The sequence below is a fragment of the Anguilla anguilla genome, chromosome 15 (assembly GCF_013347855.1).
Source record: "Anguilla anguilla isolate fAngAng1 chromosome 15, fAngAng1.pri, whole genome shotgun sequence".
Classification (NCBI taxonomy): domain Eukaryota; kingdom Metazoa; phylum Chordata; class Actinopteri; order Anguilliformes; family Anguillidae; genus Anguilla; species Anguilla anguilla.
In genome coordinates this window covers 30,378,305-30,403,695 of record NC_049215.1, presented here as the reverse complement: position 1 = coordinate 30,403,695, position 25,391 = coordinate 30,378,305, and the positions used below count along the sequence as shown (strand labels likewise).

General features: G+C 42.9%; 2 protein-coding genes across 9 annotated transcripts in view; one reads left to right on the top strand and one right to left on the bottom strand.

Moving 5' to 3' along the window:
* Positions 1-1,000: 1,000 nt before the first annotated feature.
* On the top strand, positions 1,001-15,650 carry ppef1 (protein phosphatase, EF-hand calcium binding domain 1). 5 transcript variants are annotated; one of them, XM_035393512.1, is made up of 18 exons: positions 1,001-1,346; positions 3,469-3,606; positions 4,822-4,854; positions 5,647-5,774; positions 6,112-6,172; positions 7,040-7,179; positions 7,666-7,780; positions 8,923-8,969; positions 9,265-9,431; positions 9,843-9,879; positions 11,062-11,211; positions 11,734-12,075; positions 12,399-12,584; positions 12,684-12,826; positions 13,167-13,273; positions 13,592-13,755; positions 14,238-14,322; positions 14,557-15,650. In XM_035393512.1, the coding sequence occupies exons 2-18, from the start codon at positions 3,552-3,554 to the stop codon at positions 14,754-14,756; spliced, it is 2,160 nt and encodes a 719-aa protein (XP_035249403.1). In that variant the 5' UTR covers positions 1,001-1,346; positions 3,469-3,551; the 3' UTR covers positions 14,757-15,650. The 5 variants fall into 5 exon arrangements, with proteins under 5 accessions (XP_035249403.1, XP_035249406.1, XP_035249405.1 ...); XM_035393514.1 differs by lacking the exon at positions 1,001-1,346 and adding an exon at positions 4,690-4,700 and having other exon boundaries at positions 3,543-3,606; XM_035393515.1 differs by lacking the exon at positions 1,001-1,346 and having other exon boundaries at positions 3,478-3,635.
* A 601-nt stretch (positions 15,651-16,251) lies between these two features.
* Positions 16,252-25,391, bottom strand: part of phka2 (phosphorylase kinase, alpha 2 (liver)) — a 30,651-nt gene continuing 21,511 nt past the window's right edge. For 2 of the 4 annotated variants that reach the window (XM_035393509.1, XM_035393507.1), the window contains exons 24-33: positions 24,642-24,721; positions 24,092-24,170; positions 23,357-23,486; positions 22,851-22,952; positions 22,228-22,346; positions 21,798-21,821; positions 20,888-20,941; positions 19,178-19,405; positions 18,542-18,742; positions 16,252-18,117 (exon numbers count right to left, since the gene is read on the bottom strand). In XM_035393509.1, the coding sequence (XP_035249400.1) occupies positions 17,944-18,117; positions 18,542-18,742; positions 19,178-19,405; positions 20,888-20,941; positions 21,798-21,821; positions 22,228-22,346; positions 22,851-22,952; positions 23,357-23,486; positions 24,092-24,170; positions 24,642-24,721 (1,191 nt within the window). In that variant the 3' untranslated portion in view covers positions 16,252-17,943. The remainder of the gene's footprint in view (positions 18,118-18,541; positions 18,743-19,177; positions 19,406-20,887; positions 20,942-21,797; positions 21,822-22,227; positions 22,347-22,850; positions 22,953-23,356; positions 23,487-24,091; positions 24,171-24,641; positions 24,722-25,391) is intronic. The other 2 variants (XM_035393511.1, XM_035393510.1) reach the window with 2 other exon arrangements.

The following is a 25,391-nucleotide window of genomic DNA, read 5'->3' as shown; positions in this document are numbered from 1 at the left end:
CTTTGAAGTTGTCAGATATAGCTGCAGACTGTACGTGTATCACTGGAAAAAATGAAACTGTGGTTCAATATATGTGTGAACGCGTGTTCACGTGTTCATGCGCACAATAGCTTAACAAATTATACAAACAAGAGTTGGAACACTGACAGTCTTGAAACTGTTTGCATCAAATAACCATTTAGCACACCTTATTTTAAAAAATGGTCGTAAGAAAAAGTCACATTTTGCATTACATTACGTTTATTTGGCGGACGCTTCTATCCAAAGCGACGTACAAAAGTGCATCCCAAAAGTCACTGGAACAACTACAAGGACATTTAAAGGACAAAATGGAAAGTTCGCACACTCGAAAGTTGCCAGTTTGGCTTTTTCATATTTAATGTAATTAAAATCAGCAATTTTTTCCAGATATTATATTGTATGTTATAAAGCAAGGCACTGTTTATTGTCTTTTTTTTTATTAAAGAGTGCATCATGTTTTTCCTTCTAAATTAAAAAAATCCCACTATTTGTTTCCATTGGCAGAAGGAAGTGAAAGGGATACCATGCACCATTTCAGGACAGCACACAGAACTTATACCATGAGACAGTCAGATGCCCATATATCTGACAGATAAGGACCTCCAGTGCCACCCTGTAAATACAGTAATCAGAGGGTAAGGTGGGGGGGGGGGGGGGGGGGGGGGGGGGGGGTCAATAATAAGCTATTAACAATCTCACCTTAGTTCTTTTATCTAAGATACATCTAGTAATACCCCCCTTTCAGAAGTAACCAGGATGAATAATTTTAAGGTGTATGCTTTTTATACTGATGCAAAAGTAATAAAGTAATCTTTTGTTCATGTTTTCATTGTTTATTTATTGAATTTGGACTTTCTTTGTCTACCATACACACACGTGCGTCTGCGTGGATGTATCATGTTGCTTGCCACTCCTACATAGATGATCATGGAATATTTTTCTTGTGCTGAATGATGCTTCTGATTTCCTCTCGCATCCCTGCTGTAGTGACTCACTGATTGGCTGAGAGTTTGGGGAAGTAGGGGTGTTTCAGCTATCCTACTGGTTTCTGGCAAATCAATTAAAGCGGATAATTATTTTAGATGTCATATTAGTAGCGGATTTTTCAAGTATGTTGATTTGTGGATTACTTCGGTGATGGCACATTTTGCAGGATCTGGTAGTCTGACGCGTTGCATTTCACAATAGCAGATTCACGAATCTCCGAATACTATTTCCTCTGCATGGAATCAATCAACTGATGTTATTCTTTCTAGTGTATAGCGCTGTGCCCAGAGACCTTCCAAAACGAGTTCTGCGCAACGCTTTTCCAAAGCGTTAGCTATGTAAGTATTTTTTTTACATGTTTGTTTTGATTGCCGATATTTTTGATAGGGTACTCATATTTTAGTGTAGCCTTCGCCTGTCTTACTTTCCTGGATTACTCTCAGCGAGACAATCGTGTAGTCAGAGTGGTGTGTAATTGTATATTTTATTTTTCTCACAACTGCATTGCTGCGCATTGAAATATGAGTTAATTGTGGTGCAGTCTATTTCAGAACAAAAATATTAAACGCACGGCCCAAGTCTTTATTTGGCAAATGGAATTTATACAAAGCTTTTAAAACGGCAACGTTTGATAATGTCCTTGTGCACATTTTGATTATTCTCTGTCTGTCCCAGTGGTCGGTATTCATTTAACGAAACTGGATTGCTGCAAACCTTACGTGATACCGTTTAGCGTAGTCAACCCAAGGGAGTTTGCCATGCTGTGTCAAACAGACTGTAGGTATCCATGGCAACTTAAGTATTCACGTCACATCACTAAAGATCCGTTGTGCTTTTGGGCGTAAAGCTTTGCTGAATTCTGAAAATAGACAATTATCTCATACTGTCTCATGACTAAGGAAAGACTGGAGGTCTGTCTTTTACTTTATGCGTGCGCTTAACAGTTTATCAATATTAAAACGGCAGGGATAATTGTGATAACTATTTCAAATTACAAAGAGAACTGGAAACCTGATTATAATTTTTGCACACATATTACCCGAATCAATTTATTAAAGTAATTGTATCACTTATAAAAATCACATTTTGATTTTAAAGGTGTGTTCCGATCTTTTAGGTAGTTTTTAAGCAATAATTTAATAACAGCACATTTTAAAGATTCAGACCACTGATCGAAAGAGAAATATTTTTGACGTTAAAAATATGGTGAGAAGGAAGCCTCTCATTTAAAATATGATTTGATGTCGTATCTAAAATGTACGTGAAGGATTTAGATGCTATTAAGTGTTTTAAGGTTAATGAGTGAGCAGGTGTATTCTGTGATCATGTCTATTCATAATGGTGATGTAGTCTACATTTCTGGCTGCTTGGTTCTGAATCTGATCTCTAATGTCATTCAATTTTTCCTAAAATAATTTCTGATCACTGAAAACAAGATTGGGAATAAAGGTCTGTTTTAGTTATCCAACTGTATCAAATAGTCTTTTTTAATTTTTTTTATTTGACTCATTGATATCCCAAAAGTACTATAAGTCGATTTTGCTGCTGAAAAGGCATGTTTATATTATGCCAGACCTTTCTTGAAACCTAGGAGAAAACTTGACGTTTGGTGGTTTTCCACTTCAGTTAAAAGCAATGACAGGTTCACTTTAATTTATATGCTTTACCTTACCAGGGTGAAACCAAGGGGTAGTGCAACATCAACATGCTCAATTGAATGTCATTAAATATACTATTTGAAATCTAGGCTGCAGTCTAGTCCAGTGGATATGGAAACAGACTTCATAACCATGCAGGCTTGATTCATAAGAGGGAAAGTGCTGCTTTCCTTTTGAGAAAGGTACTTAATCTTGATAACTTCAGGAAAACATCCAGCTGTATTAATGCATTGTAAAAAAAAAATCAGCTGCAAAGTCTCAATTTCCCCTGCTTATCAGGAAGGGATTGGAAGGGTTCAAAATTTACTTCCATTGCTAAGTTAATTAGTCATCATAATTAAACCATTGCTTACTACTTGCTTGACATGGCAAGGCTATGGAAAGTCATACGTTATTAGAAGGGCTTGATTCGGGTAAATTTCAACATATTGAATGTCTAAAAAAGCACAATTATTAAGCCATGCGTACAGTTGCAGATTAACATGCATGTCTTCAATTTTTAACAAAGCAGTGCACCTGAACACGTCTTGCATCAATCAGGTCAGGCAAAATTCTTTGTTATCACATGAATCAGGTTAAATATCCTGATTCAATAACAAAATTGAATTTGAAAATGTGTTCAAATTCAAATAAAAGGTTGAAAAATGGCCTGGGACTTGTATTAGTTTAAGCTGATATATATTTTTAAATTGTAGCATTAATACTAATACATTATTTGGTTGCTTGCAGCCATTTTACAGTCACAAAAGTGACATCAGTGAACCTGCCATGTAGCGTTCCACTGATTCTGTTTTTCTTTCAGCCTCAAGGATTCTATAATGCGACCACCATCAATATTCACTGTCAACATAGATTAACAATGATGTTCAGTCCTCCACTATAACCATGGGCTGTGGCACCTCTGTCGCCACAGAAGACCAAGGGAAGAGACTCGAAAATGGTGATGCTTATCTTCATCTCTATTTAACGGTGACTTCCTGTTATAGGAAAAAATTCTAATAAATCTCCACACTGACATAAAAAAGGAAAAAATCCAAATAAAGGTATACCCATGCAAAAATATATTTATGCACAAAATGTGCTTGTGTAAAAATTTCACAAAGCAAAACGTGAAACACAGAAAGTGCTTTATGGACTTTTTTACATGAGCACGTGAATGAACCTATTTTTGCACCAGTATACCTTTGTTTCAATTTTTTCCTTTTTCACTGTATGCCATTATGTGGGTTTCTTTTAATTTTTTCCTGCATTTATTTTTGTGACCTACACACCTGAATTATACCTCTCAGATTTATGTGAAGAGTGCAAACTACTTGTGGAACTTTGGATATACTTGATGTTATCAAAATCATTTTGTATTTATAAGAGAGAGCCAAAATGGCGTTTTGTCGAATGGCACATATCTATTTACAGGCACGAGTTCAAGTACAGGCCTGGAAAATGAATCACAACCGTAATTAACATACACACATTCTCAAGGACACACAAGGGACTTGTGAAAGAACAGGTTGTTCATAGAGGCTGCTCACACAAAACATGTAATTGACACTTATGGACGTGCACAGTGTGCCACTGCCCAAGACGTGTGCTGCTTCTGCGATGACATCAAACTGCAGCACACCTTATTTTTATCGGGCACACATAAAATATATATTTATATATGCACACCTGCATATATCAGTGTATGTTTTGATCATGTACTTACATAGCAAAAGACAGAATGTTTGGAGTAACGTAGGCTGTTTGTACTACTAAACAGTATTCCTGTGGTCTTTCTTTTTTTTTTTTTTGAACTTTGCAATTTAATTTCTTTTGAACCATTGGTAATATTTTGGAGCATTCCCCTCATTGGAAAATTGCATTTCACGTGAAAACGGAGGTAATTCCACAGTGGTGTTTCCATCGATTAGAGCTGAAATGTAAAATATGCTTGATGTACTTTGATATTTAGATGACATTTTGTCTTGTGTTTTGTCTCATGTCCTTTTTACCCCACAACATCGCCTTCTTTTTTCTCGCTCAGTTCATTCAGAAGTAATTTCATTTTCCTGGTTTTCTCCGCTATTCCTTTGTGTCTCGTTAATTTCCCCTACTCTCGTTCCCCAAAGATGTCTTCCATAAATGGTTTTATTTAATTTACTTTCTCCTCACACAGATGAGTCCATCAAGGGCGGCTGCCCAGCTCTCAGTAAGCAGCTTTCATCTTTCTCTGACCTTACATTCTCCTTACTCTACACTTACCACTCCTATTGCTCTCCCTCCTTGCTGCCACTTCTAATCAGTTACACACTGTGTTCATCATAGGGGGCGAAGTAGCAGAGGAGTGTAGAGTAGTAGAGTAGCGATTTGGGGAGGTCAGGAGGGAGGGGGATGTGGGGTTGTTCACAATGTAGAAGGTCTGTCTTCTGAATGGAGTTTGTCAGTCCCATGCAAATTCAGCATGTGATCTCTCATTGTTCTGTGAGTCTGTATCCTGTAATTGCAGCTACCTGTTAGATTCTTAACTCTCATCGACACCTGATTTTTACTTTTCACTTTTCACTCTTATCTCAGTCTCAGCTGTATGTATCCATCTGAGGTACATATGCAAATTCACTTTTCACTTTCACTCAGAAAACAAAGGATTCTCAAATACCTACTTGCAAATACAGGAACAGAAATAATGGTCAGAACATTCCAAGTGCTGGAAGATAACAGCGGCGTAGAATGTGTGAAGCATGGAGCAATATGTGTGTGTGTGTGTTTGTTTGTGTGTGTGCGTGTGTGTGTTTCTGTGTGTGTCTGTGTGCGTGTTTGTGTGTGTTTGTTTGTGTGTGTGTGTGTTTGTTTGTTTGTATGTGTGTGTGTGTATGTGTGTTTTTTTGTTTGTGTGTGTGTGTTTGTTTGTATGTGTGTGTGTGTGTGTATGTGTGTTTTTTTGTTTGTATGTGTGTGTGTGTGTGTGTGGAGCAGAGTTTTTTTACTGTTGTGTCACCATTAGCGATGAAAGCAGCCATCCTAATCCAGCGCTGGTACCGCCGCTACATTGCCCGTCTGGAGATGAGGCGTCGCTACACCTGGAACATCTTCCAGTCCATTGAGTACGCCGGGGAACAGGAGCAGCTGCAGGTGAGGATAGGAGAGGAGAGGAGAGGGGATGACGAGCGATCATCTGTTCACTACACCTTCGGCCTGGGCAGGACAGTCACATCAGAACAAACCGCTTTTTTTAAAGTCAGCAGTCAGAGGTGAAGAACAAAACACCTGTTTGCATGTCAAAGGAAGTGTGTCATCAAAAACAACCAATTAGCATTTATAAACACACACACACACACACACACGCACACATATATTTCACATTCCATTTATAGAGTTGAGATTCTGTTGTGTATATAATTTGTCAGTTTGTTTGCTGTGTTCAGATTCTCTTGTGCCTACAAGTCTACACGCCCTTTTCCCCCTGTAGCTCTCCAGTTTCTTCAGTTTCATGCTGGACAACTTCACTCAGCTGAACGGGAGCAGTCCATGTGAGTGACTGAACCTTGACCCTTGACCTCTTGATGTTCTATATCTGGGTGCAAGTACCCACTATTAGTGTGTACCTGAACAGCAATGAAAGACTGACTGAAGTTGGCTCACACAGAAAATTACTGTTATTTGCTGTACTTTATATGCGAAGTACTATATATTTGCAGTGTATGAACACGGTCACTATTTTATATGTACATTTTTAAAAATATATATTTATATTTTCACCACTACCCCAGTCAGAGCACCAAGAGATGTCCCACAACATGCACTCAGAGAAGACCGGATCATTTTTCAGAGAAAGAACAGTCCATCTATTCCACTTTAACCCCATCATTTTCTTTAATATAAACTAGTACAAAGCATTTACAGCCCTTAAAAAAGAAAATAAAGGGCTTCTGGGTTGACCCCTCAGTCTGTTATCGGTCTCCTCCAGAGAAAGCACCTTGCACACAGGCCTGTGTGATGAGCGGACGAGGGGTGGGTGTTTAATGCAAATGGCTGAGGGCTAAAATGTGCTTCAAGAGGGGAAATGGCCACTCATGTCAGGCTTTACTCAGCTGCATTAATCACTGTTGAACATTTACTGGACATTAATATTCTGCAAGAGGATACAAGGGCACTGCATCGTGCACCTGCGTGTGGCTAAAATGCTAATTAGACAATAGAACCAACCGCACACTGTACGGGCTGTGGTTCTGCACCAAGGATATGTGCACGTGCGTGTGTGTGTATACGTGTGCATTTGACTGTGTGTGAATGTGCACATATGTGATTGTTTGCGAGTGTTTGTGTGTGTGTGTGTGTGTGTGTACACGCGTGTGTGTGTGTGTGTACATGTCTGATAACCCTCCCGGACCTTGCAGGTGACCCCATGACTGAAGAAGGGGGAGTGGCCAGGTATGAGCTGATTGACGTGGAGGACTCGTACTGCGGCCCTCACCTGTCATTCCCTCTCAATGTGAACCACACCAACGCTCTCCTCAGCACTTATAAGGAGCAGAAGGTAGTAATAATAATGAATTCTATTTACAATGCACGTCCCTTAGAACCCAGAGCGCTACAAGGCATAATATTACAGCCGAACAAAGCCTTTCATTGGAAATACAAGCAGCAAAGCAAAGCCATACGAGAGACAGGCAAACAGCAAACAGGGCCACACTATAGGGGACATGCAAGCAGAACACAGACAAACACTATTAGCAGCACACCCAACAGACAGAGGCCAGATAAGCAGCAAGGCAGCGGGTGCATTAGAGAATCCCTAGCCATAGGTGTTAAAGGCCTTTTGTGAAGAGGGTGAGTTTTAAGAGTTTCTTAAAGATATCCAAGGTGGGGAAACCCTCAAGGATGCACACATTAACTGTGTGATAACATCATTAATACAACATCACTCCTGTTATTGTATTTACCTGTGTTATAATGTCACTAATATAACCTTGCTCCTGTAAACTAAACTGAAACCGACAGCCCCCCACTTGGCTCTTCACAGACTCTTCACGCCCGATACGTCTTACAGTTGCTGCACGAAACAAAGAAATTCCTCGAACAGATCCCAAATATCATTCACCTGTCTACATCATACTACAAGGAGATCACAATTTGTGGTGAGTTGGGTTCATATTTATAGATCTATGTTTTCTTACATTACTGCTTCATCAACAAGTGCTGGAATCCACTGTCCGCAACTTTTGTCCAACTACCTTTGAAAACACATATTAATTTGTATCATTGAACTACCCTGTTAAGGTATCCAGTATTAACAATGTGCTGAGCATACCTGGGCCAAATATGTATTTGTTTTGGATTAAAATACTTTTCTGTGCTCTATTGAGCTTGCGAATTGAGCCTGCCAATATGACCAGAAGGTGGGGTTTGCACTTTTTGAGAGCATTTCATTGGTTCCAATACACCAGACAAGATCAGGAAAGCGTAGGAAAGTATTTAAATCCAAAACAAATATGTATTTGACCCGGGTCTGGGGGTGAGACTGAATCCCGGTGTGAATGTCACCCGGTTTCTGGGTAACTGCAGAGTGCATTGCCCAGCCAGGCCAGAGAAATGTCGTTGTGGGAATGCAGAAACACTGTGATTATGCTGTGAAGGACCTGAGCACTTGTTTACTTCAGCCCTGAAAAGCCACTTCAGTTCCCTTCAATTGGCTCTCTGCATTGTGCTTGCATCTTGGCAGAGCCTCGTATACTTCAGATGGAATAAGAAACAAAGTACACAGTGCTGGAAATACTGTGAACACACACACACACACACACGTATGTGTACACACGTACACACATGGACATATGGACACGTACATCCATATGCAGACACATGGACGTATGCACACATGCACGCACACACACACACACACACACTTGGATTTATGCACACGAAGACACACAAACACGCACACATGCACCTTTGTGCACACGCCCATGCAGACACATGTACAAACACGCACACCCACAGACACATTATCCCAGGTGAATTAAGTAGCGGTGCTCATGGCTAGTCCCCCTTTTTGAGTTAATACAGAAGTGCTAATCATGCCTCCTCATCATTTTGTTGCTAAGGTAACTTGCTATTTGTTGCTCCATTTTGTTGCTAAGGTAAGATGCTAACTCATCCTCAAACCACTTCAGATACCACAAGAGCAAGTCATTGTTTATCGTCAGCCTCTGTTTTTTAGAGTCAATAATCATGACTTTCATTCCAGCACACAGTATCATTCTTTCCTTATTTTGTTATTTAGGTGATCTGCATGGAAGCCTTGATGATCTCCTACTCATTTTCTATAAGGTAAGATTGCATTACCTCTTAATGGAGAGCTGCCACTGACATCTGCAGACACAAACCGCTTTACGGCGGAATGCATTATTCATGATGTGCTAGAGAAAAACGAGGCAGGTTACATGCGCTGGATTCGAGCTACAGCCGACAAAACCTGAAACTGCACCATTTGGTTGAAATTTAGAATTTTGCTAAAATGCACAGCTGATGTGCATTTAGGGACTGATTTAGTAAGACCCTCAGCACGTGCAAAGCGTGTTCTGCCACCCGGAGACTTCATATTTTCATTCCACTGTGCATTCAGAACGGGCTTCCATCGGCCAATAACCCGTACGTGTTCAACGGAGACTTTGTGGACAGAGGGAAGAAATCTGTGGAGATCATCATCATCCTGTTCGCCTTCATGCTTCTGTACCCGGACCACATGCACCTGAACCGGGGCAACCACGAGGACCACATAATGAATCTCAGGTACACCACTCACCTGATAACTCCCCTACGGGTCACGTGATGAACCTCAGGTACACCACTCACCTTCTAACTCCCCTATGGATCACATGACCCTCAGGCACACCACTCACCTTATAACTCGCATACGGATCACATGAATCTCAGGTACACCACTCACCTTATAACTCGCATACAGATCACATGAGCCTCAGGTACACCACTCACCTTATAACTCGCATACAGATCACATGAGCCTCAGGTACACCACTCACCTTATAACTCGCATACAGATCACATGAGCCTCAGGGACACCACTCACCTTCTAACTCCCATACTTCCTGTGTCTCTCCTCGGCTGTCTCTGCCACACCTGGGTCTGTCCGCTGAAAACAATCTGCTGGTGATTCACTCCTGTGTGCTCTAACTCTTCCAGATATGGATTTACGAAAGAAGTTATGCAGAAATACAAGGTAAAGTCATTGTTTCTAAAATGGAATTAACTTCAAACCCTATTATTCAAACCCTACATGCCAGCCAGATCCCTCTGTTCTGCTACCTCAGGACGCCTAGCACCTCCCCCTCTTCACACCTGCACTTCCAGAACACGTCTCCTGTCTGTTCTGGCCCCACGATGGTGGAATGACCTCCCTGTGGAGGTCAGAACAGCTGAGACACTGACCCATTTCAAACGACGACTGAAGACTCACCTCTTCAGGCTGCACCTCTCCCCATCCCTCCCTACCCCCATGTAAATGACTGTAAGCTTAGGGTTGTAACTAGGCAGCTGTTCGTAGGTGACTTAGGGGGATTACCTGTCTTAACTACTACTTGTATTTTTTCCATAGACTGCGTTGTTGCCATTCTCGTTGTTTAGTGTTAATCAGTTTAACCTTCAGGGTCCAAGTTGAACTATGCAGTTGTTCCCTGCACTTGGACCGGTACTTCTCTCTAGGGGTTTCGTCATACTTGTTCCTGGTTATGGTTATACACTTTGTTGTACGTCGCTCTGGATAAGAGCGTCTGCCAAATGCCTGTAATGTAATGTAATGTAATGTAACTTACAATGACAAAATATTTCCTCATTATAATTCAATGTGTTTCATCCCTGTTTTAGAGTTAGGGCTACTCAATTCCAAGTCCCGTGGGCAACAGTGTCTACAGGTATTTGCTCCAACCATGCCATACACCACCTGATTTCACTAATTATTTTATACCTCCTTGGCTCAGAAAATAAGCTCATTAGTGAAATTAGGAGGTGTAGCGCGTGGTTGGAGCAAATACCCACAGACACTCGCAGCCCACAGTACCTGGAGTTGAGTAGCGCCGTTTCAGAGATCAAAGTAAAACCAGTCCTGGGCCGAATACGTATTTGTTTTGGATTCAAACACTTTTCTACGCTTTATTGATCTTGCCTGGTGTATTGGAACCAATGAAATACTCTCAAAACATAATGTGGCCTACTGGTCATTTTTGGCAGGCTCAATTACACCAGGCAAGATCAACAGAGCACAGAAATGTATCTGAATCCAAAACAAATATGTATTTGACCCAGGTCTGTGTAAAACTAACGTGAATATTTACGCATGCATGAAGCATGCAGTACAAGCCTACTATCAGTGCAGTAGATGATGGCGCGGTGCTCTCCCCTGCAGACACACGGCAGGGATATTTTGCAGCTGCTGCAAGATGTCTTCAGCCTGCTGCCCGTGGCAATGGTGATTGACAGCAAGGTGCTCATTGTACACGGTGGCATATCCGATATGACTGACCTCAACTTCCTGGAGTCCATAGAGAGACACAAGGTGAGGGACACACATTCATGTTCACTGCTCTTCTTGTTAACAATGAGAATTAATGTGGCTGCTGTATGTTGGAATTATGCCCTGTAGTTTGACTTATTTTTAACATCACCTTTTATTATTGCTTTTCTTTAGTGCCATATTTTACAGAACTGTTTCATGAAATTAGATTTATAAATAATAAAGTTATCATTCTTTTGATGGAAATTCAATCTTACCTGTCTGGTACAGTTCTGTGGGTTTTGACCTTTTGAAAATTATATGAAAATGCCTCCTAGGGGTAGTTTTAGTTGGCCATACCACAACCACTGAGTTGGTGGCCTTTCATTGGCTGGTGTGAGAGTGCTGAGCTTACAGAATCAGTGGCCTTTGATTGGCTTGTGTATGGATGCTGGACTGGTGAAGTCAGTGGCCTTTGATTGGGTAGTGTGAGAGTACTAGACTGGTGAAGTCAGTGGCTTTTGATTGGCTTGTGTGAGAGTGCTGAGCTGACAGAAGCACACTAACTTTCTCTTTGTTGTTCAGGTGAAGTCCGCGCTCAGGCTGCCCAGACGGACCATGGACAGCGTCATGGCGACCAGGTGTGGCAGTCAGGTAAAAGGTGACCTGAGGCGCAGGAGAAGAGGCTCGGCGCAAAGGAGGAATCAGCGGAAGAAGGGCAGCAGCGGCTCCTCCTCCTCCTCTTCTTCATCGTCCTCTTCATCATCCTCATCTTCGCTGTGCTCTCCTCGCATTTCCTCTCGCAATCAGCCCCGCCCCAGGCTCTCCTCCAGTGTGCTAAGCCCCACCCTCACCTCCTATGTACCCTGCATGGACTCCATGGTCTCCATAGAAACGCAACCCAGGGAAGAAGAGGAATGGAAGCAGGTGAGACAGAAAGGGTGACCCCCCCCCCCCCCCTCATTTAAGAAATAAACACACTGACTGGAGTGGCAGTGTAGCATAATGGTTAAAGGAACAAGAAGGTTGTGGGTTTGAATCCCAGCTGGGACACTGCGTTTGAGCAAAGTACTCTACCTGAACTTCTTTGGTAAAATATCTAGCTATATAAAAACTGCATTTAAAAATCTAATCTGTGTGAAACTGAGCGTCTGCTAAATGTATAAATGTAAAGTGAGTATAAATGGCTTGCTCTTACTGTGCGGAACACAGTAAGCCAAGTGGAAAAGTAGCGCTTCTGTGGCCTGCAGGTCGTGGATTTGCTTTGGAGTGACCCCAAAATCCAGGACGGCTGCACGCCCAACACCTTCCGGGGGGGAGGGTGCTACTTTGGGCCGGACGTGACCCGCACCCTGCTGGAGAGACACGGTCTCAGTCTGCTGATCCGATCCCACCAGTGCAAGCAGGAGGGGTACGAGCTGTGCCACAACGGCCAGGTGGGACACGCGCACCAACCGAGGAACACGCCGAACTGCCACCAATCAGCCAATCACACGCCCAGCTCACCGTGCTCCTGGGCTGTCTCTGTCTCGCAGGTAATCACAATTTTCTCCGCCTCCAACTACTACGAGGTAGGCAGCAACCGCGGGGCCTACGTCAAACTGGGGGCGGACCTCATCCCTCGATTCTTCCAGCACCAAGTCAGCCACTGTACCAGGAAGCTCACTCTGCACCAGAGGTTTGTGTGGATGTGGCGATTACCGTAATCTGAGTTTCACATGGCATCTCTTTCTTTGGATTTCCCTTTAAATAATGTTATACAGTATTTACAGCGGTGTCGCAGTTATAGCTGTGACACAGTTGAGGAACAGTGCTGAAATCTTTGACTGACAGAACAGTACTGGTGAGAAAAAAAAAGTCAGTAGAAGATTACTCTCATCGAGTTTCCACGGGGATATGCTATATGATGGTATATGGTGTGTGTGCATGTGCGCATGTGTGGGTGTGTGTGTGGTCGTGTGTGTTTCTGTGTCTATGTGTGTGTCTGTGTGTGTGTGCATATGTGTGTGTGTCTACAGGGTAAGTGCAGCAGAGGATTCAGCCCTGAAGGCCTTGCAGGAGAAGCTGTTTGCCCATCGCACTGAGCTGATGACCACCTTTCAACAGTACGACAAAAACAACACAGGTGAGTGAGATTCATCTCCCTCAGACTCAGAATACTCAGTCAGCCAGTGGTAACCAACACTGTTCCTGGAGCTTTACAGTCCTGTAGGTTTTCACTCCAACCCTAACAAAGCACACCTCATTCAACAGCTAGAGATCTCATCGAGCTGCTAATCAGTAGAGTCAGGTGCGCCAAATTAGGATTGAAATGAAAACCTAAAGGACAGTAGATCTTCTGGAACAAGGTTGGTTACCACTGCTCTAAGCAGAAAACTTTTCCCTTAAAACCCTTCACCTAAATGTACGCCCATGTTTTTACCCCCGCACCCTTTACCCCCAGGTGCCATCTCTCTCAGTGACTGGGCACAGGCAGTAGAATCTGTCCTGAGGCTGGACCTACCCTGGCGCACCCTCAGGCCGCGACTGGCTCGCCTGTCCCAGGGCGGCAACGTGGAGTACCTGTCCTGCTTCGAGAACATCTGCCCGAACCAGCCTCCCCCCCTGGTCAGCACACAACCAGTACCCAAGCTTCAATTACGTTTTTGTTTCATCATTACTCAGATATTTTACTCTTTCACTTTAGTTTTACGATTAATTAACTTTAAACATTTCATGTTCATACAAGAAAATTAATTCTTGTATGACAGAGGACAGGGGCGACATAGCTCAGGAGGTAAGACCGATTGTCTGGCAGTCGGAGGGTTGCCGGTTCAAACCCCGCCCTGGGCATGTCGAAGTGTCCTTGAGCAAGACACCTAACCCCTAACCCCTAACTGCTCTGGCGAATGAGAGGCATCAATTGTAAAGCGCTTTGGATAAAAGCGCTATATAAATGCAGTCCATTTACCATTTACCATTACCATTTAATTACATTTTCTGATACGATACACATTTTCAGATGTTTGCTGCATTAATTACATCACATTATGAGCTCTGTTGACCTGTTGGTAATGAGATTTATTGCTGTCTCACCTGCCTTGCTGTAGGTTACCCCAAACCTTGCAGAAACCTTGTATCGGTACCGAACTGACCTTGAGATCATTTTCAATATTATTGACAAAGACCATTCAGGTAAGTCGCATACAGTTTCTCTCTTAACCAGTTGCCAGATATCATTAAATTATGCATGATGGTTAAAGGGTAGGAGGTCCAGGATTAATATATGGGTTAGACTCCTGGGAAAATTGAGTTGCTCTTGGAAGTGGTGCATTTGTACGGCAGGGTGTAAAAGACTTACCAATGGGCTGTCTCTGTGAGGTCATGTGATCATCCCCCATCGCCGTTTCTGCTTCACCCCCCCCCCAGGTCTCATCTCTATCGAGGAGTTCCGTCACACCTGGAAGCTCTTCAGCTCACACCTGAGAGTGGCGGTGGAGGACAGCGTCATCGACGACCTGGCGCGCAGCATCGACTTCAACAAGGACGGCAGCATCGACTTCAACGAGTTCCTGGAGGCCTTCAGGGTGGTGCATCGACTCGACACCAAGGACCAGCATCAGGACTGACTGAGGGAAACGACTGAGTCACTCAAAGACTCTCTGATAAAGACTGAGTCACTCAAAGCCACTCTCATAAAGACTGAGTCACTCAAAGACTCTCTGATAAAGACTGAGTCACTCAAAGACTCTATGATAATAACGGAGTCACTCAAAGCCTTTCTGATAAAGACTGAGTCACTCAAAGCCTCTATGATAATAACTGAGTCACTCAAAGCCTCTCTGATAAAGACTGAGTCACTCAAAGCCTCTATGATAACAACTGAGTCACTCAAAGCCTTTCTGATAAAGACTGAGTCACTCAAAGCCTCTATGATAACAACTGAGTCACTCAAAGCCTTTCTAATAATGACTGAGTCACTCAAAGACTCTCTGATAAAGACTGAGTCACTCAAAGCCAATCTCATAAAGACTTAGTCACTAAAAGTTCCACTCATAAAGACTGTCACTCAAGGCATTTTTATTTATTTAAAAACAATGCATGAATGATGTCTCCCTTTCTGTGAAAAAGATTTACTACTACTCCGCAGTTAGAGTATTATGCATATTTTAGAGCACTGTTATAGAATACCTGACTGTTAGCACTTAGTACAGACCACCAGGGATCCTGGTTTTCTGTGAAACATTCACAGTATCTGTTAAAAACATGAACTTCTGTGTTAACTGTATTTAAACCAAATTTCTCAACTGTGCTTAGCCAACTTAGCTATTTTGTGTGTGCACACATATAATTATTATCATCACTGACATTTGACTTGTTTAAGATAACCATTTTTTGAAATATAAAGAATATTTGTACAGCACGATTAAAAGTGTAAAGTGTGAAACAGTCAAAGAACAATTTTCTTTGCCAAGTCAACTTAAGGGTAACCTTTTTAAAAATAAAGTAGAATTTTGTTTTTCCTTTCTCTTCAAATTGAAGTATTGATGACAAGCAAAAAAAGAGCATTTTAAACACAACACCTGAACACCTCAGGAACATTACAGAATACTGAATTTAATTCAGATGGAATGTAGATCTACATCTATGCTGGTGAGATTTGCATCACTGGCTGTGCTTATTTTAAAGAGGCATTTCTTAATGCTTATTAAGGTTGGAAGGTTGGATGCAGTTGTGCTTCCATTCTCCACTTCAGTGGCTTCTATATCATTTGGAGGCCAGAACTGGGCAACGTACTGCAAACATGGCCTGATGAAGGCACTGAATAACAATTATGAAAAAATTGTGAAATTGACAGTCCATGGGCTGCTTGCAAACACACACTGTCAGTAATCATACTGGAGTATTGGTCACATTTGTCATTATTTCATGGCTTGTCTTCACTATGCAATTGCACAATATCAAATATAATGCTAAATATAATGTAATTAGCTTGCTAGCAAAACTGACACTATAGATGATGAAAGTTTGTGGCTCATCAATTCATCTTCTACTATTCCGTGCAGAATTGCTGGACGATTTTAACACGTTTAAATGAAATGAAATATGAAGCAAGACAACAAGTTGCATTGATAACTTATTAATAATATTAGATTTGACTCAATAAATGGACAACCACATAAAGGTAAAATATTACAATCCATAGTCAATGGGACCACAGAGAGAGCTGATCAACTTACGCACTTCAAACATACAGCATATTATAGACAAAAACTTTACAATTTGCCCTCTAGTGAACAAAATATGAACAACACACACTTGCAATTATGTTCAATTTCACTCTATAAAATGAAATTCACACAACAGAGAATACACTTTCTATAAATACACATAAAACACCAATAAAATGCAATAATCAGTTCCAAATGTAATTTACAATATTTTAAATAACTTCCATGCGGATGCAATCACACGATTGACACGAACATAATTACAGTAGCTAGCACCCTTATCACAGTATAGGCCATGCATTCACATCTAACAAAAGGCAGCCTTGCAACTTTTAATTTGCTAGGGGTAAAGGGTAATTGGTCAGTATTGGATGTGATTACATTCTTCATTGCCTAACTGGTGATTCCCAGTCTCTACTGCTAATAGAAGTGTACAGTTCATACTATAATATGCATTTAATAATGAATGACTGGTTTGTGCAAAGCGGTAGTCTGTATACAGCTGTTCTTTGTGTGAAGCAGTGATGGTCTGTACACAATAATGTTTCAAGCTGAGAACAGGCTATTCAGCCCATTTAAGCCAATTGCTTCCAAGTCTCATGGAGAATCCAGAACTGAATTAACCCCAAGGTTTCCTACTTATATTACATAACCTAGCAAACTATTCCATGAACAAATGCACCCTAAAATCAGAGCAGACTATATCCGTAATTTCCAACTCTGCTCAATGTTCTCCTGACAGAACTGAACCTGAAATAGCTTATGCGACAGACATCATTCATCCCTGCAACAGACATCATTAACCACTGCAACACACATCATTCATCCCTTAAAACGTTTAAAAACCTCAGATCAAATCCCATATTCTTTTTGCTGAGTCTGAACACATGCATCCAAAGCCTTCCACAGAAATTTTCGAATTTGATATCGTACCGAGACACAGTTGAATTGGCCTTATTTGACCTTGTACTTATTTGAGCTTTTATAGCTGTGTCGCCCAGAGCGTACAGCCTTGGTGGTTTGTATAGAGCAGTGGTCCTAATTACTTACAGAAACCTGGAAAGATAATCTAATGATTACTTATTCAAATAGAATGACCACCCTGTGAAACTTGATGGGCTGTTTCTCCACACATGGATTAAATCGAGTCTTAAAATAAAATAAAAATTCAGTGAAGATCTCCATTGAAATAAGTTTTTAGTCTAGGACTATGTTTAATCCAGGTTTGAGAAACCAGCCCAGAGTTTATTATCAGAAAGATGGGATGAACATCACAGCCTCAGGCCAGGAGCAGTGGCACGGGGTATTTCACTGTGTTAGACAGCCTGTGCTAGGCACAGCCTCAGGGTGGGTCAGGAGCAGTGGCACAGGGTATTTCACTGTGTTAGACAACCTGTGCTGGGCACAGGGTATTTCACTGTGTTAGACAACCTGTGCTGGGCACAGCCTCAGGGTGGGCCAGCAGCAGTGATGCAGGGTATTTCACTGTGTTGGACAACCTGTGCTGGACACAGGGTATTTCACAGCTGTTAGCCTGTGCTAGGCACAGCCTTTGGGTGGGCCAGGAGCAGTGGCATGGGGTATTTCACTGCGTTAGGCAGCCTGTGCTGGGTAAAAAGTCCTGCACATAGGTCAGCGCAGCTTTGGAGAGGTACGTCATGGTGCCATAGCTTCCACTGGGGGCGCTGTCGTAGAAGAAGATGCAGATGCCCGTGGCCGAGTCCTGCTCCAGGAAGAACTCGTGGGCCCCCTGGGCCTTCTGGAACACACACACAGACCAGAGCTGCGTTCAGCCAGGCGTACACGCCTCACGGCGAAATACATCTGATGCCAATGTTTGCGAATGTTAGAGGCAAACATAAGCCGATAGAAAAAAAATGTATGTATACGTTGCCAAAGGTTTGCAAACGTTCAATGCATTTTTGTAAAGTGGCCATTTTTTTTTTGTCGATTTGCCAACCATAGGTTATATTTTACGCGATTCAGGAATGGCATATATATTCACTGTCAGCAGTCTTTCATCTTGATTATAATCTGTTAATTTTTTTATTTTGAAGTGGCAAAATTAAAATGTGTGTTTCTTTTCTTTCTACATGCACACAGCACTGATCCAATCAATATTCCTCAAGTGAGACATCTGGACCAATCACAGACGAAGATCTTCAGGTTAAACGGAAGCGTACCTGGTCCTGTCGGAAGAGGTCATTGGCCATGTGAACGATGCGGTCCACATGCAAGATCCCTCCAATGCTGCTGACGTCCATTTCGGCCACCACCGTCAGGACCATGATGGCTTCCACCAGCAGCTGCCGGTATTCTGGCTGAGGGACGTGGTTCAGAACAGACTCCACGTGGACGGCAAACTTGAACTCGCCCTCCGTCATCTAGAAACAGAAGACATGCCACGGTTCATGCATGCTGTTCTACTTCCTGTTAATTGAGTACCCCAGCAGAAATTCGAATTAAAAACCAGAGCACTTCAGTTGGTTCCACACAAGCACCCAAGCTCCTACACCCCATCTACTCCATCTCTTTTAACACATTGAGGGGTAAGTATTTTGGAATGTTTGTAGTGTTCTAGAACTCCACTGCTTTCGATCACCAGTCACGATTGTTACATCAGCATTAGAATGTTAAGAACATTCTAATCACATAGTATTTGTGATCAAACACCTCAAATGGTCCAAATTTTCCCTAAGGATTGATTTGACATCACAGTGGACGTGTACATCCACCAGGGTCTGAGAAGCAGTAATCCTGGAAAGTTTGTGTCGCGGTGCGCGGGCGGCTGGGTGGAGCCACCGCCGTCGCCGCCTCACCTCGCGGGTGGTGGAGGACGGGAGCACGTAGCCGGCGATGGACAGGCCGTGGCACTTCTGCAGGATCTTCCACACCTTCTGGTAGAAGCCCATGGGCACCCTGTTAATTGCCCCGTCCAGGCGTCTCCGACGGAGCCACTGCCCCTGGCGCTCCTCCCAGAGCAGGGTGGAGGGTGCCGGGCCCGTGGGAGACAGCGTCCCGCTGGGGGTGGAGGGACTGCTGCACCTCTGCAGGGGCAAACATTTTTTTTTAAAAAGTTTCCCCCTGCAAAACACTCAAAACACAAACACAGGCTCACACACGGCAAAGACAGGTCCCCTACATTTCCCTGCACTAACGGCACAGTGCACACTGAACAGGAGCATGTTTTAGCGAGAACATTTCATGCTAAGATTAAAACTAGACTCTAAATTTAAAAGTAGATTGTAGTTCTACAAAATATTTAACGTTTTCGTGCACCCTGCTATTTTCCCCTAGATTATGAAATGCTAATTCTACATTCACACTCATGCTGGGGATCTCCACTCCTGACGTAGTGAAGACAAGCATGCGCTCCGCTTAGAAGTATGTGATACCAGCAGCTGATTATTTTCACAACACAGCCCATTATCTTTTCTTATTCTTACTGAAGAGAAATACCATAAAGTACAATCATATCTATAACTACTAAAAAAAAAAAAATTCTCAATATGAGATTGGAAAGAGTGTTCAGACAGAATGACAGAAGACACAGTTGGATCTGCATGTTTTGGGGGATGTTGCATGGTGTCCCTCCATCCCAGATTTATAATATGCATGTGAGCCTTTGCGCTGATAATGATGGATGGCATGTGAATGAAGAATCAACTGAGAAATGGAATTTCAAATCTCAAGACAGTTTTTGTTTGTTCTGTTTTTGACCTGATGAGGGCCCTAATCTGGCCATACCATGGCAGGAATTTAAACCCCGACCACAACATGGGGATTCATATATGGGCTCAGGTCAGGTCAGAGTCAGGTTCCTGGTATATTTAATATCTTAAAATTGTAGCGTAGTGTAAAGTAGGTAGCATTACACAGTGTAATGTAGTGTAGAACACTGTACCTAGCATTGTGCAGTGTGCATTAGCTAGCATATGTGGTCTGCTGCAGAGTGCAGTCGGCAGCAGTTAGTGTAGTGTGCACTAGGTAGCATATGTACTTCACGGCAGTGTGCAGTCGGCAGCCGTTAGTGTAGTGTGCACTAGGTAGCATATGTACTTCACGGTAGTGTGCAGTCGGCAGCAGTTAGTGTAGTGTGCACTAGGTAGCATATGTACTTCACGGCAGTGTGCAGTCGGCAGCAGTTAATGTGTGTGCACTAAGTAGCATATGTACTTCACGGTAGTGTGCAGTCGGCAGCAGTTAATGTGTGTGCACTAGGTAGCATATGTACTTCACGGTAGTGTGCAGTCGGCAGCAGTTAGTGTAGTGTGCACTAGGTAGCATATGTACTTCACGGCAGTGTGCAGTCGGCAGCAGTTAGTGTAGTGTGCACTAGGTAGCATATGTACTTCACGGTAGTGTGCAGTCGGCAGCCGTTAGTGTAGTGTACACTAGGTAGCATATGTCCTTTACTGCAGTGTGCACTAGGTAGCGGTTAGTGTAGCGTGCACTCGAGAGCATGTGTAGCGTGGCGTACTGCAGTGTGTAGACAGCATATTCTGCGTAGGGTGGGTAACAGGGTTTACCGTGGAGCGGGGAGAGAGGGCGGTGCTACTGGAGGAAAGCCCACTGACAAAAATCTACAAAAACAAAATGGAGAGCGTGATGCCGTGATGGTGAGACGCCGAGAGACTCCATTCACAATCATGCAGGTGATGTCAGAAGACGATGCCGCCCAGGGGGGCTCGTACTGGCAGAGAGGCCAGCAAGAACGCAAACCAACAGGCGAGGACAAGATGTCAGTCACAAAGGGATGGAATCACTGTGGTAACTATCACTGCTATAAAGCGGGAAGGCGGAAGGGTGACAACAGATGGCCTGTGGAAGTAAGAGAAAATGGCTGTGCCTCAAACGGAAATACCGCTGTTTGAAGGCGGGAAGGCGTCAAGGCTAATTCTCGTCTCATTTGAAAGTTAGCGGCAAATGATGCCTGCTAAGGTGCCTTAGCAATTAAATATTTTTTACTAAACATGTGAATTTAAATTTTTTGAAATGTCCATGGTGTCCCTTTTCATTAACAGTGCATGAAGGTAGGCTCAAGATAGCTGTTGAGAGGGTTGCGTAATGGATGTAAACCAATTACATTACATTTATTTGGCAGATGCTTTTATCCAAATCGATGTACAATAAGCGCAAATGGGCTAGACGTGAAAAACTTTCAAGCTCATGACGTACTAAGCTGCCTTGGAAGCCCATCTCGATTCAGATTTGTTTTCAGACACCTCAGAAATCGCTGCCTTCGAATGACAGGGACTAATCAGGCGAGCAGCAAGCAGCTGCCGTCCGTTTGAGGCACAGCCCGCGTTCGGCGTGACAAAATGAGGTCATTATCTGTAAATGGAGAACAGGCTGAGTTAATGGGGTTAGCATTTCCTGCGCGATCAGAGAACCCGGGCTCGAAAAAAAAAAAGATAAAATGCAAGGAACTTAACCCACACTGATGGGCCTGGACTCATCGAGCTGCAGAGAGAAGAGGAGACATAGTGAGTCAGACACTGTAGCAGCAGGAATCCACCGAGAGACTGTAAACACAGAGCCCCAAATCAATGCAGGGCAGCAAGGTGCAAACACAGGAACACGGGGCACTAAAATAATCAAAACGACATGCAATTAAAGCAGCATATAATACTACCGTGATAACATGATAATTAGACAATAACAACAACAAAATCATGCAATTAAAACAGTTTATCATATGCAGTTATAACATTGTAAAGCATGCAATTCATGCAAAACATTATAAAATCATCTAATTGTAACATAAAACCAAGCAATTATAGCATATAATCATGCAATTATAACATCATAAATACGCCTCCAAATCAGGAGAAGCTCTGGGTATTTTGTTTTTCCTCCCTCTACTTGCCTGCTTCATCTCGCTCTTGAGTTGGCGGATTCCAGTGCGCTCTGTCTTGGTGGCCCCAGTGTGACCCAGCTCTTGGATGGAGATGCCTGGGCTGATGGTGCTGGACTCGCTGGGCCGCACTAACAAACACAGAGGTCAATGATGCAATGCCTGCCACACAACTGCTGAGGAGCACACCCATTAATAAGTATACTACTCCATACAGAGGCAAGCATTTTTTTCGAATGTTTTTTTTTTTTTTTTTTTTTCAAAGTTCTAAGTTGAAGTTCTAGAACTCAATTGCTTTCAGTTCCCAGCAGTGACTGTTACATCATCAATAGAATGTTCAGCTAAGAATGCTAATGCAGGGGTCTCAAGCTCCAGTCCTGGGGGGCTGCAGTCTTCTTCTGGTTTTTATGATTTCTTTTCAATCACTAGCCAATTTTGGCCCTTGAAACGAGTTTTGCAGCCTCTTTAGCCAATCACTTAAATTAAGTACTTGAGAGCAGGAAGACATCAGAAACCAGCATAAAGAGCAGTCACCCAGGATTTAAATTTCAGACGTCTTGTAAAGCCTTACTTTAAAGCAAGCAAATGCATTTGAATTATAAATTCTTCTGCAAAATGAGGAGGTGAAAACTGACCACTCCGCTCCACTCCAAACTCCTTCCCACTCAAGATGTGGTGCAGCAGACTCTTCATGGACGACGGGCTGAGACTCATCAAGCTCTCGGAAGCCTCTTCTCCTACAGTGTGCAGCAACAAACAGCCATTTTGTTTTTCCGAACATGAATTCATTTTCCATTTTGCACAATAAATATACAACGTAGAGCAATTATATACAATTCAGGTTTTTTATTTTTATTTAGAAAAGGTAGATTTATACCATGACTAAACAATATGCAGTATGCCTTGTAGACAGTGCATATTTTAAGGACACAGTAGTTAAGACACTGATTCGGATAAGGCCCAAGCCTCACTGCTCTCTCTCCCTCGGCTGTGCTTGCTGGGACAGCAGGAACATTAGCAAGCAGGAACTTCCACATTTTTACATAGGTGCTGATGGGAAATGAAGTCCACAGCCAGTGTGAAACTACACCCCCGCAGCGAAGGCAAGCGGCAGAGTGAGGACGTGAGCGCTCGCGCGTACCGGAGCAGTGCAGGCTCCGGGCCAGCTCGGTGGCCATCACCTGCATGATGAGGCCGATCCTCAGGCGCAGCATGTCCCCGAACAGCGAGGGCTGGGAGCGCACGTACATGGCCAGATACAGCATGATCTCCTGGGGGGGGGGACACACGGCACAGCACGTCTCGCCCGCTCTTTCCACTGACAGCTCGACCTCTGAGAGGACCAACAGGACGCGCGGGACCGGACCGCACGCTGACCTAGCGTCACGCACAGCGGTTTCCGTCCACAAGAATTACGACGGGATTACACTGTTATCTGTCGCTATTTCTGAAGCATCTGAATTTGGAAGCAGTCCATGTGATCAGCAGGGGTATCATATCATACCTACATACACATATCTTGCGTTTTATATTTTTAAACTAAACTTAGAATCTCTGTGAACAGATAGCTCTGCAAAAAAAAAATGTAGCATCGCTTGACCTACCCTTGTCCTGCAGACTTTAAGCTTAAGGACAAAAATGTCACCTTTGCACTAATTCAGGAATGTAATCCTGAAGTTCCCCCTGGGAAAAATAAATAAATTCTATTCTATTCTATTCTATTCTACTCTATTCTACTCTATTCTACTCTATTCTACTCTATTCTACTCTAATCCCTGTGGCTGGCTAAAAATAAGATATTTGACGGTTGGGAGGGGTCATTCACTCATTTTTGCACTTGTACATTATTTTTGGAAGACGTGGGGCAGCGTGTAACCTGAGTGAGAACAGCAATGCTGATGTCCTGCCCACTGGCCTCGTAGATCAGGTTGCTGAGCTCTTCTGGAGGTAAAGGGCTGAAAAATGATTTTTGTTAGGATTAGAAAGGCAGTTAGGTTTTAAGGAATGATTTTAATTCTGCAAGGTTGGCCGAAAAACCTTTATGGCTGCATATAGAGCTGGCCCTAGTGGCACTAAACAAGAATGTTGCTGTGCCCCCCCAACACGAATCACACCCACCGCTGAAACTCAAAATATGTGGCCCATGGATGGCGGTGGCCCTGAACAACTGAACAGACTATTTATGCCAGCGGCCAGCTCTGGATGCACGTTAGTTAATCCCTCTGGGTAAGCGTATAGTCGAAGCATGTAGCGAACGCTGAAATGTCATGTGATGCGCTCATAGTAGTCTGTCCGAGCTCAGGGTCACGTAAGGGTTTGTCAGGACGATGGTGATGGTTTATCAGGATAATGGTAGAGGTTTTCAGGGTGATGGGATGTAGTGCTATGACGATGGTACTGTACACGGTGTATAAGCATGAGCTTACGCAGTGATGACTTTTTCCCTGGGTTCTGGTGGTAGTCCAACAGTTAACTGCTTGTGGTGAGAGATGAGGTCCGTACAGGCCTGCAAAGGACAAACACAACTGCACCATTAGATTATTACTAAACACAGTACAGCTCGAGGTGTGTTACTCTCCAATACTGCTCAAAGTGTGGCACCCTGAAATAGTGCTCAAGGTGTGTCAATCTTAAATACTGCTGAAGGTGTGATACTCAAATACTGCTCATGGTGTGTCACTCTTAAGTAGTGCTCAAGTTGTGTTACTCTTAAATACTGCTCAAGTTGTGTTACTCTTAAATACTGCTCAAGGTGTGTTACTCTCCAGTGACTGCTAAAAGTGTCATTTCTGCATTTCCACCCTCAGTAAAATAAGTATTATATGTATATAAGGAAGATAGATTATTATAGATTTTTTAATATTGATATTTTAGGCAAGTTTCACAATAGATCAATTTTCCTCTCTTATAAGAAAACTGGTAACAGGGGGAGTCTGGACATACCATACTACACCTGATGCAGCTTCACTGTATTACTGACCATGTCAATAACATACTGTAAATAGCACCACATAAAATTAATAAATGTGTAATCATGAAATAAAAATAAATTATTTAACTAATATCTGAGATCATTTATTTCCGGCAGTAAGATGGCTGCTAATGACTGCTCAACAGATGTACCCACTAACAGTTTGCTTATAACCGTGTTTCCATTAGAGCTCTGCAGACACCTG

What these genes read in the sequence shown, in the direction of transcription:
- ppef1 (XM_035393512.1), top strand. Translation starts at nt 3,552, where the DNA reads ATGGGCTGTGGCACCTCTGTCGCCACAGAAGACCAAGGGAAGAGACTC. An exon ending in GACCACATAATGAATCTCAG is followed by an intron (nt 9,432 to 9,842) that starts GTACACCACTCA and finishes TAACTCTTCCAG; the next exon opens with ATATGGATTTACGAAAGAAG. An exon ending in TATTGACAAAGACCATTCAG is followed by an intron (nt 14,323 to 14,556) that starts GTAAGTCGCATA and finishes CCCCCCCCCCAG; the next exon opens with GTCTCATCTCTATCGAGGAG.